The following is a 12668-nucleotide window of genomic DNA, read 5'->3' on the forward strand; positions in this document are numbered from 1 at the left end:
TCTCTAGGATGCAATAGAATGTTTATCCTGCCTGGTTGTAGAACTCTGTAGCTCAGGAACTCCTTCACAAATACTAACTGGGTACTATTCCAGATCTAAAAAAAAAACAAAAAAAAAAAACAAAACTCAAGTTATATAAATGATTACATTTAAAATAATTTATGGTTAGAAAAATTTTAGCCTGTACTCTTGCTATCTAAAAAATATCAGTTATAAGGTCTTAGATCCCCTGGAAGAGAGCATGGCAATCCACTCCAGTATTCTTGCCTGGAGAACCCCCATAGATAGAGGAGTCTGATGGGCTACAGTCCACAAGGTTGCAAATAGTCGGACACGACTGAGTACTAAGCACACAGCACATTAAAAAGTAAGATGAGACAAGTTTATGAAGAATTTTGTTTAAAAGATACAGGACAGAGGATGACCTAATGTCTACAGTTGTGGTAGTAAGCTGCAGTGTGACCCTGCCTTGGGATACCATGGAACACCCTTGTTCCCACAATTATGACTGCATGGCTGAGATTCCTGATCCTTTAGTCATCCACCTAAGTAACAGTAACAGAGTGGCAGTGGTAGTAGGAGTTGCTGAGCAACTGCTATATGCCTACCCAGCACTAGTTTAATGTCACTTCATTTCTCACGACAACCCCATGGATGAAATTTTGTTCCCATCCTATCTTGCAAATGGCAAAAGACGACAGAGGAGTTAAAGTACCTACCCCCACCCCTGCCGTAAGTGGTAGAGTCAACATGCAAATTCAGATGATCTAGCTCCAGAGCCCACACAGACTAACACCTCTGCTCTGATACCACAGCATCTTATTTCTCACCCCCTACCCAATACTCCTGCCACCACTGCCTCACAGGTACATGAAATCTCTGTCTCAGAGTCCCCTAGAACAAAACTAATAAAATTGGGATTTCAAACTAGCAATGACTAAATAACAACTGGAGAGTATACTCATGACCACTGTACTTTGGTAGATAATGCTAGAATTAGGTTTAACACATTACTGTATATTACACAAATCATCCAGTCACACAAACTAACACCAGAGAAAATGTTTTAAAAGAAAAGCTTGTTACAAAAGAACAAATGTTGGGATTCCACTTAAATAAGGTACATAGAACAGACAAATTTATAGAGATAAAAAGTATATTAGTGGTCACCAGGGGCTAGGGGAAGAAGAAACATGGAGTTACTGCTTAACGTGCTACAGAGTTTTAGTCTGAGATGATTAAAAAAAAATTCTGGGGACAGATGGAAGTTATGATTGCGTAACAATGTGAATGTACTTAATGCCACTGAACTATGTGGTTAAAATGGTAAATCTTATATTTTTCAAAATTAGGAAAAGGCTGGCTCCACCAAAATAATTTGGAATACACTTAATAAATAATACACATGAGAAAATAATTACTGAGTTGGCCAAAAAGTTTGTTTGGTTTTTTGGTAAGATGGCTTTAGTAGTGCTCAGTTGTCTTTAACTTCATTTGAAACAATTTTGTTAAGACTGTACTGTGACAGCTGTCCTGTCAGTGCGTATTTTTTTTAGTATCAAAATTGGTGAATTTTTGTGTAGATATTTTAATACTGAAGATGGAAGGAAAAAAGCAACATTTTCAACATATTATACTTATTATTTCAAGAAAGGTAAAAATGCCACTGAAACACAAAGAAAGATTTGTGCAGTGTTTGGAGACGGTGCTGCGACTGATCAAACATGTCGAAAGTGGTTTGCGAAGTTTCATGTTGGAGATTTCTCGATGGACGATGCTTGACGGCCAAGTAGACCAGTTGAAGATGATCGTGATCAAGAGACATAATATTATACCACATGGAAGACAGCTGACATAGTCAAAATATCCAAATCAAGTGTTGAAAATCATCTGTACCAGCTTGGTTATGCTAATTGCCTTGATGTTTGGGTTCCACATAAGTTTCACGGAAAAAAGCCTTCTTGACTGTATATTCACATGTGATTCTCTACTGAGACGTAATGAAAATGTTCCGTTTTTAAAACAAATTGTGTCAGGTGATGAAAAGTGGATACTGTACAATAATGTGGAACAGAAATGACTGTGGAGCAAGCGAAATGAACCATGACCAATCACACCAAAGGCTGGTCTTCATCCAAACAACGTAATGTGGCATACATGGTGGACTGGGAAGGGAGTTCTCCATTATGAGCTCCTTCCAGAAAAACAATTAATTCCAACAAGTATTGCTTCAGATTAGACCAATTGAAAGCAGCACTCAACAAAAAACGTCTGGAATTAGTCAACAGAAAACGCAAAACCTTCCATCAGGATAACACAAGACCACGTTTCTTTGATGGCCAAAACTGTTACAGCTTGACTGGGAAGTTCTGATTCATCCACTGTATTCATCAGACATTGCACCTTCAGATTTCCATTTATTTTGGTCTTTACAAAATTCTCTTAATGGAAGAAATTTCAATTCCCTGAAAGACTATAAAAGGCACCTGACAGTTTTTTGCTCAAAAAGATATAAGTCTGGGCAAGATGGAATTATGAAACTGTCTGAAAAATGGCAGAAGACAGTGAAACAAAACAGTGAATATGTGGATCAGTAAAGTTCTTGGTAAAAATGAAAAATATGTCTTTTATTTTTACTTAAAAACTGAAGGAACTTTCTGGCCCACTAAACAACTTCTTCAACTTTGAAAGAAAGGAAGCAAAGCAGCTTGCCTCCCTTCCTCTCTTTTTATTTTTTTATGCTCTGTCAATTAAAACACCAGCTCTTGCTGTTTAAAAACATATCAAAGATCAATGCATAAAAATTTATAACCCTTAATCACCTACATAAGACATCATTCGCTTAGCAAACCCAACATAATACAGATACTTCAAAACAAGAGCCTCATTTGTCAAAAAGCACTTGGCTTTAAAATTAGAATGTGATATCAAAATTTATAGTAATACTTCTAAAGACAGGCTCTAGTAAATCATCATTACATATGAGGCTGAGACTATGTATGCATCTTCATTTTCCTATTTGGTTAAAGGCAGTTACACAAAATTATTTTTTAAACTTAAAACATTTATTACATTGTTGTTCAGTCGTCCAGTCGGGTCCAGCTCTTTGAGACCCTAAGGACTGTAGGATATCAGGCTTCCCTATCTTTCCCCATCTCCCAGAGCTTGCTCAAACTCATGTCCATTGGGTCAGTGAGGCCATCTAACCATCTCATTCTCTGTCGTTCCCTTCTCCTCCTGCCTTCAATCTTTCCCAGAATCAGGGTCTTTTCTAATGAGTCGGGTCTTCGCATCAGGTGGCCAAAGTAATGGAGCTTCAGCATTAGTCCTTCCAATGAATATTCAGGACTGATTTCCTTTAGGATGGACTGGTTTGATCTTCTTGCAGTCCAAGGGACTCTCCAACACCACAGTTCAAAAGCATCAACTCTTCAGCACTTAGTCTTCTTTATGGTCCAACTCTTACATCCATACATGACGACTGGAAAAACCATAGCTTTGACTAGATGGACCTTTAGCGTATCATAATTAGCAATAATCTAGATAATTAAAGTAATTTATTTCTTTTTAATCAGAGTAATAAAATCCATATTAGTCAGGTAGATATAACAGGGATAGTATCTGGGGCAAGAAAAAGGCTGAAGAGTAAGAAAAGAAAGTGAAAGTGTTAGTCACTTGGTTGTGACTCTTTGTGACCCCACAGACTGTAGCCTGTCTGGCTCCTGTGTCCATGGAATTCTCCAGGCAAGAATACTGGAGTGGGTTGTTACTTCCTTCTTCAGGGGATTGTTCCTACCTGGGGATCAAACCCAGGTCTCCCACATTGCAGGCAGATTCTTAACCGTCTGAGTCACCAAAATACACACTAATTAGGAAGCAGGAAGGAATCACAGATCTTATGTTTCATTTTGAAGCCTACCTCTTTGACTTTTGATTTTATTTTAAGATTGTTTAAAAGAGCAGTTTTAGGGAGCAAATTCAAGTATATATTGCAACATAAATCTAATTAAGTTCTACATTTGATAGTGAGACTCCAGTAACTGAAAGTGAATAACAAGGGCACTGCATTAGTCAAACCAAGTTCCCGAGTTTAAGAAAGCAAGAGCTGGAAAATCAAGCAAAATCTCTACATAATATGGTAACACTTCACTGTTCCTCACCAAACACAGTGGTAGACAGACAACAAATAAAGGGCTGGAGTATCTACTTTTCTTTCATAATATATTAAAAAAATTATAGTTGCTGTACAGAGTATTGTCTATTTTTCTGATTCAAATATTCTCTACGTAATAGAACTTCATAAGCAAGTAAGTGTTCCCTTACTTATGCAGAAAAACTGTGCATGGTTAAATAATGGAATCAGAAAAATCTCAAGAAGTCTGATTTGATAAATGGAAATCAGAATGAGAAAAATTGCTTCACAGATTAATATTTTCCAAACAAATGTATGATCATTTCTTAGACCGTTTGATAATCTACCTTAAACTGGTATCCTTGAGTGCATGCTCAGTTGCTCAGTCATGCCCAACTCTTTGTGAGCCCATGGACTGAATGAAGCCATTAGGCTCCTCTGTTCATGGAATTTTCCAGGCAAGAATACTGGAGTGGGTTTCCATTTCCTACTCCATGATGGCAGCCTTACTATAACCTAATCGAAATGTGCACTTCTACACATGAGGATCCATGTATTCTATTCTCTAGTGACCAGGGATTTCACAGTCCTGCTTTGACCACTGACACAGCATCTTCTGCAATAGGGACTTTACATGACACGGCTGAAAACCATATAAAGTGACAAAAGGCCAACATTTTATAGACTACGGAAAAAATATCTACGTTTAAAAACAATGAATATTTGTTTCTGTTACTCTTCTCCATGAGGTTATTATGGAAACAATTCAAAGGAAAATAAACACATAACAGCCAGAGATGCACAAAGTTACATAGATTGAGCAGAAGAAACACAACAGATATTGTATACTGTAAAAAGGACAAGAGACATAAGGTGAATGGCTCACCTCTTCTGTCCTTCGAGTCAGAATTACCTGTGTAATAAGTAAAAAAACAGAAATGTTCACTCAGATTAAAGAAAAACATTATTATTCAACCTAATGTAAGTCAAAATAAGCTCTAGGAATATGGATACTTTTCCCTTGTATATGCTGGAGCTAGAATGAGGCACCCGCCAACAACTGGGAAATAAGAGTGCCCAGATTCATTACACTTTTATCAATGATCTTGGCTTTCTCCCTGAGGACAAAAACAACACAGCATCAATGCTCATAAAATGTACAAGAATGCAAAGAGAAAAATAAACACAGTGGTTCTTATGTCTTTTTAGGCCATCAAAATGCAACAGGGCAAAATTAAGTTAAAAATATAAAAGACCTAAATGATAATAGATAATGAAATCTAAATGGCATAAATCAAACTCTATATACTAACAGAGAAAACTTTTTCAAAGGCTTATGGAATATCCACAAGCCTTTATAAATTCCTCATAGGAGAAACAGCACAGACAACATTCTTTTATCATGACGCAGTAAAACTAGAAATTAACAAAGTAGGAAAATGCTTGAAAATTAAAATCAAAACCAAATTGTAAGGGAAGTTCAAGAGGGAGGGGACATGTGTATACTTATGGCTGACTCACACTGTTATATGGCAGAAACCAACACAACAAATTAAACTGCAAAATATCTAAAAAATAACAAATCACATTTGCGGCAGAAATCTACCACCTTTCTCCCAATATCAATTAGTCTCTTCCTCTTTTTGCCCTTAGTAAAGAACATCCCTCCTTTTTAGGTTAGCACAAAGCTGTCCAGTTAGAGACTTAATTTCTGATACTCTAGGTGTAATCATATGAAGAATTCCAGTCAACAGGATGTGAACAAAAGGGAGAAGAGTAACTTCTGGGTCCCACCCTCTAGAAAATAAATTGTACTATTTTCTCTGTTTCCCCTTCCCAGGGGCTGGAACCAGAATCCAGTGATAAGAGCCATCTCTGATCAAGCAGATGAAGGCAACTGTCAGCATGCCAGAGCCACAAAAAAAAGGAATAATTTGGTTTCTGACAAAGCAAAGCACCAGCCCGCCCCAGCCCCCCACTTATGGAATGCGACAGGGGAAGGACATTTTTGTGTCTTTCTGTGACCAAAGAATTTTGGTATGTCTTTGTCAGAATAGCTTAGACCACACCCTAACTATCTACCTACAGGAGCATTTATGAGGTATGCCTAAAGCTGTGTTTATAAAATTTCATAGCACTACATACATATTAATTAACAACGAAAACACACAAATGAAGCATTCAATTAGGGAAGATAGAAAAAGTGTAAAATAAATCTAAGAAAAGCAGGGAAAAAATAAGAATAAAAGAAAAATTAATGAAATAAAAACTGAAAAATGACAGAACTAATAAAATATACAATATTTATTGCAGATTTTTGAGAAGGAAAAAGCAACAAATGATTAAATAGGTTAGTCAACCTAAACAGGAAAAAGAACTTAAATATATAAAATAAATACTCATAGGGATGTAAGAAGTTAACCCTAAAGGATGACTTTTCCTCAAATCTATTTAAGTAATTTTGAAAATCTGAACAAAATGAAAATTTTAAGTGAACTTCAATTCTTTTCATAAAGCAAAGCAAAACATCGACCAATAAAACTTATCAAAACTAGCTACATACAAAGGAAACACATATACCAATCTCATTTAGAAATAACTTGGAAATATCAATGGAAAAATTTACAATAGAAAATAGCAAATAAATCACAACACTTCAGTCAAATATAAGACCAAGTGGGGCTGTTTGTGCAGGAATGTAAATAGTTGAAAAATAGGAAATTGATTAATATGATATACTGTAGCATATAATAGAAAAAATCATACAGATCTTGCTCATTGATGCTGAGCAGGCAACTGGCAAAATTTAACATAGATACTCTTTAAAACAGGAATGAAACGATAAATATTTAGAAATAAACTGAATAAAACATGTGCCACACAAGTGGTAAAATTTTTAAAATATTTTCAAGAAATACATAATGAAAGACTTCAGCAAGTGGAATATACAGCATTCTTAGATAGGAAAAATTAAAGATATCAATTGTCCCTGTTAATCTAAAAACTTAACATGATCAATAAGAACTTTTTCCAGCTATACAATAAGTTGATTCTAACATTCATGAAGAAAAATAATCAAGAACTACTAGCAAAATTCTGAAAAATAAGGTTAACAGGGATGACTCACTTTATCAGATATTAAGTATTTTATAAAGTTAAAATTATTAAAACAGTAGGATTCTGAACAAGAACAGAGAAAAAAGTTAACAGAAAATATAAATACCCAGAAACAGAACTCAAATACATATGAAAGCCTAAATATGCATCAGAACTCAACATATAATAAAGGTGGCATTTTGAAGCACTGAGGAAAAACAGATTATTCATTAGAGGGTATTGGGGACAATCAGCTAGTCATTTAGGGAAAAAAAAAAAAAAAAAAAATATATATATATATATATATCCACAGTTCACACTTTACGTCAGAAAAAATTCCAGATGGATCAAAGATTTTAGTGCAGGCACATACATACACATGTACACACACAGAAGAAAAAAATTATAACAGTATAAAAGAAAATAATAAAAGAAAATTATTTTATAATACTGGTGTAAGGAATGGTTTTTTATATATGATCTAATACCTAGAACACATTTAGTTAACACAAATCCATTTTTTTTTCCATTGCGCAGCATGCAGGATCCTGGTTTCTCGATTCAGGATTGAACCTGCATCTCCTGCAGTGGCAGTGCAGAATTTTAACCACTGGAAAGCCAGAGAAATCCCATAAACCTATAAGTTGTTAATTAAAAAAATTAATAGCTGATAGTAACAGTTTCTACAATGCAGAAAAGATGGATGAACAACCAGGGGAAATAACTGTAATCTTATTACAGGGCTCATAAAAGGGCTCATTTCGATAACATCAAAGACCTTCTATAAATGAGTTGGGTCACATCCTCTGGAAAAGAAATTGTACTACTTCCTCTGTTCCACCTTCCCAAGGTCTGGAACCAGAAACTAGTGATAAGCTTGACACACTAATAAAAAAATGGGTAAAGGGTAGCAACAGAGTTTTCTCAAAAAAAGAAAAGAAAGAAGGAAATATAAATGATCCTTCTAAATATGGAAAGATGCTCAATCTCACTCAGTAAAATGCAAATTCAAGTCACACTGAGATAATAATTTTCACCTGTCAGTCTGACATAGATCCAGGTGTTTGATAATTTATTGCACTGAAGAAAATGTAGGAAAACAGGCATTCTGACACACAGCTTAAAAGAGGGAGATCTCACAATATTCAATTTAAATTTACAAATGCACACTAAAAATACTCTATTCAACCTATATTCTCCCAAGACTACTGTCGGTAAGTGTAAAATCAGCCTTAATGATGGCTAATATGGCAGAATGGACAAATATATCAAATGCCATACAACGAGGCAGCTCCTTACTATAACGTAGAAAAAGTATGACAGGCTAATTGAAAAGAAGTAAGGTGAAGAAATATACACAGTACATTTATTATCTGTGTTATAAACGGAAGAAAAAAGATATGTATAAGTATGTATGCATGCTTATTTTAAAAAAGAAAAAACTCAAAGGTCAATAGGAAAGAAAAATTAAGATCAAAAAATTAATCCAGGATAAGTCCAATATCCAAATAATAAAGATTTTTAGAAGAAGACAGAGAAAATGGAAGGGGGAAGAACATTTCTGAACAGATACAAGAAAATTTTTCCGGACTGAAGGACGAAAACTCCAAAGGTCCTATCCCAAAATAATGAATGAAAGAAAAAGACCCACATCAAGATCCATTTCTATGAGATTTCAAGGCACCAATGATGAAGAGATGATCTTTAAAAACACAATTAGGAAGCAATGCAGCAGTACAATTCTCCAAGCCTGCAAATTAGAAGTCAGGACAATGTTTTAAAAATTCTAGAGAAAAAAATATTTCCTTAAATTCTATACACTCCCCTGAAGATATTTTTAGACACGTAAAAAAGAAATAACAGATTATCTAGTAAGTCTGACTTTATGGAAAACTGTATTATGAAGCTATGGAAAGTGCAGGAAGAACTGGCTATCAACAGTAAATAGAAAACTAAACAAACAAATAAAAGGCAATTTCACATTATACCCACAGGTCAGCAGGGAATAGTATTACAGAAGTTACGATGTAACAATTATGGGAGGATTGGTAAAATGGTGCTAAATGAGGAGGACATGGGGTTACAGAATGTAACATCCTGATATACCATAAAGTGAGTGAAGTTGCTCAGTTCTGTCTGACTCTTTGCGACCCCATGGACTGTAGCCTACCAGGCTTCTCCGTCCATGGAATTTTTCAGGCAAGAGTACTGGAGTGGGTTGCCATTTCCTTCTCCAGGGGGTCTTCCCGACCCAGGGATCAAACCCAGGTCTCCCGCACTGCAGGCAGACGCTTTACTGTCTGAGCCACCAGGGAAGCCCTAAAGTTTTCCTTTTACTGATGTTGAATAATAGTCACCAGTGAAATACAGTCACAACTTCCTCTGAGATATGAAATGTGTTAACTGTTCAATAACTGGCTTCTCAGCTATGGCATAATTTGGACCTACAGCAGATTACAGAAATCTCAGTAGCAGTGTGCAAAGACCATAGAAGTGAGAAATAGGTCTAATTTGCTACCTGACAGCCTTCAGATATAAGGCAAATTATTTAACCTCTAAGGTCTTACATCAAACATCTACTAAGAAAAGAGATAATTACCAATGGTCATCTCACAGATTATTAAGTGAAAGACAGAACAGAACATAAGTTAAGAACATAAGCCGTGGGACTTCCTTGGTGGTCCAGTGGTTAACAATCTACCTTCCAATGTAGGGGATGTATGTTCCATCCCCGATCGGGAAACTAAGATCCCACATGCTGTGACGCAATTAAGCCCATGCGCCACACCTACTGAACCAATGTGCTCTAGAGCCTGGGCACCACAACTAGAGAAAGAAGATCCAGCACAGCCAAAAAAACAAAAACACAGGCTGTGAAGTTAGTGACAGTCTCACCTTTTCTATCTACTGGTTCAGCTTGCACAAGTTTTGTTTTTCCTCTCTAAGCAATGGCCATAATTTACAGAAAGAAATACATTTTTATACCATTACTTAGTAAATGTTTGTGTATAACTTAAACAGAAGTTTTACAAAATAAGTTAACATGGAAAGAATAAAAATTGAAAAGGACAATCCACACACACACAGATTTGTAGTGGTCCACTAAACCGATTTCATGAATCAGTCATCATTTGTACTTTGAAAAACACAGTAAAACTCCTTCACCTATAAACATAAAACAGAACCAACGTAACAGAATCCACAGGATACTTCATATGAATTACTTCTATAAAACTCTTAGTACAATGCCTAACACTTAAAATTAGTGCTTACCATATGCAGGTCCCATTATAAATGCTTTACCCATATTAACCTGTTTAATGCTAACAGCTCCTTCATGAATTAAGTACTATCAACATCATTCATTCTTATATACTGATGACAAAACTGAGGTACAGAGGTTAAATAAACTTGCCTATTGTCACAAAGCTAGGGTACAGCACAGTTTGGATTCAAACTCAAGTGGAAAATATGGGATTAGAGCCGGCAGGTGCAGGGTCTGAGTTGAAAGGTCTAGCTAAAAGATGTCATCAACAAATGACACTCAGTTCATGAGCCATATGTGATTCCACCTAGGAGCACTCACCATCTAACAAGTAAAAAATATGAGCCAAGGGGATGAGACCAAAGAAGAGTAACTGACTTTTGCTAGAAAAGGAATGACAATTACAGCTGTCAAGGAATAATGACTTCCTTTTACTACTCACAGAAGCCCTAGGAGGGACCTTCCCAACCCTTGGGAATTTGCCCTCCCCCATGCGGCCTCATCCTCAGGGCTCTGATTCTATCTTCAAAGCCACTTGCGCTTCAGTGACTGACTCAAGGAGAAGTGGGTTGGGTGCAGGCCCTGAACAAACTGGCACTGTAACTTAACTGTTTCCCTGATCTTCTCTTAATAATTCTACTCCTGGCCACAGGTCTTCTACTCTTATCTAACTGTTATAGATACCCAGGCCCGTTCTCCTTCCCATGGTCTCCAGGGATTCTTTCCTTTTCAAGGCTAATCCTATTACTCAATTACACTATCCTTTCAACCTCAGTTTCTAGCATTATCAATTACCTATCCTCTTTCTCTTGTATTTTCAACCTTCTTCTCTATCTTTAAACATTAAGTACCCCTAATCTAACCAGGATTCCATGCAAAGCAGAATATCCTCCAGAATCTATCTTCTTTCCTCTTTTTTTTGCCATACCATACAGTGTGCTGGATCTCAGTTTCCTGAACAGGGATCGAGCTTGTGCCTCCTGCACTGGAAGAATGGAGTCTTAACCACTGGATGACCAGGGAAGTCCCCTATCTTCTTTCCTCTTAATTCTATGTGAACCAGATATTCTTGAGAATCCCCTATATCTAGGTTTCATTACTTTGCTTGGGCAATTTTACTTATTTCAAGAAATTTTATGGCTAGAAAACACAAACAATAACAATAAAAGGGTGAATAAACTCAAAGAGGCAAAGAAAGAACAAACAGAAACCATCTCTAGTACCTGAAGGAGGAAAAGTTTCTGGAGTGGTTGCGGCAGTGCTGGCATTCCCCTCCCAAGGTTCTGTTCTGGTATCTGTGAACTGGTTATCTGGAAGCCATGTTCCACTTGGTGAAATTGTAGTGACTACAGAATTGGTGCTTACTGTTCTTGTGGTTCCATTGTCAGAGTCTGAAGAATTGACAGTGGTTACAAATGTGGGTCCCAGAGTTAGATTTGGGCTGAACGTTGGTGCCAAAGAAGAGGAAGTTACTGAAGGAGTAGGACTTGAAGTTTTGTTCTCTTCTTTAAGTGATTCTGTTGTAGATGCTTTCACAGATCTTGTAACACCTACTGAAGGTGAAACTACAAACACCAAAAAAACCAAGAAAACATCACACAAAGAATTGAGATCTCAAAAGTTATGAGACACAAAGCAACAAGTCCTACTATACCTCAAACACTTGGAGACCAATAAACACACCACACACACACTTTTTATTTTCTTTTTAAAGAATTAAAGTATAGCTGATTTACAATGTTGTGCTAATCTTTGCTGCACAGCAGTGACTCAGTTACACACACATACACTTTCATTTTAAATATTCTTTTCCACTATGGTTTGTCCCAGCTCATATTTCCCTGTGCTATAATAGCAGAACTTTGCTGTTTATCCATTCTAAATATAGTAGGCTGTGTCTACCAATCCCAAACTAACAGGCAATCCCTCCCCTCGCCTCCTTGGCAACCACAAGTCTGTTCTCTATGTTTGTGAGTCTATTTCTGTTTCATAGATAGGTTCATTTATGCCATATTTTAGATTCCACATATAAGTGATATATGGTATTTGTCTTTCTCTTTCTGACTTACTTGACTTAGTATGATAATTTCTAAGCTGCTGCAAATGACATTATTTCATTATTTTTTATGGCTTAGCAGTATTCAATTGTATATATGTACCACATCTCCATTCATC

General features: G+C 36.3%; 1 protein-coding gene across 4 annotated transcripts in view; it reads right to left on the reverse strand.

The window, feature by feature from the left end:
• The window catches only part of PTPRA (protein tyrosine phosphatase receptor type A), a 164719-nt gene that overhangs the window by 54368 nt on the left and 97683 nt on the right, over positions 1-12668 (reverse strand). For 2 of the 4 annotated variants that reach the window (XM_061126740.1, XM_061126738.1), the window contains 2 exons: positions 11717-12058; positions 5019-5045 (listed from right to left, as the gene is read on the reverse strand). In XM_061126740.1, the coding sequence (XP_060982723.1) occupies positions 5019-5045; positions 11717-12058 (369 nt within the window). Of the gene's footprint in view, positions 1-5018; positions 5046-11716; positions 12059-12668 lie in introns of those variants that run through there. The other 2 variants (XM_061126739.1, XM_061126741.1) reach the window with 2 other exon arrangements.

Source organism: Dama dama, chromosome 23, assembly GCF_033118175.1.
Source record: "Dama dama isolate Ldn47 chromosome 23, ASM3311817v1, whole genome shotgun sequence".
Taxonomy (NCBI): Eukaryota; Metazoa; Chordata; class Mammalia; order Artiodactyla; family Cervidae; genus Dama; species Dama dama.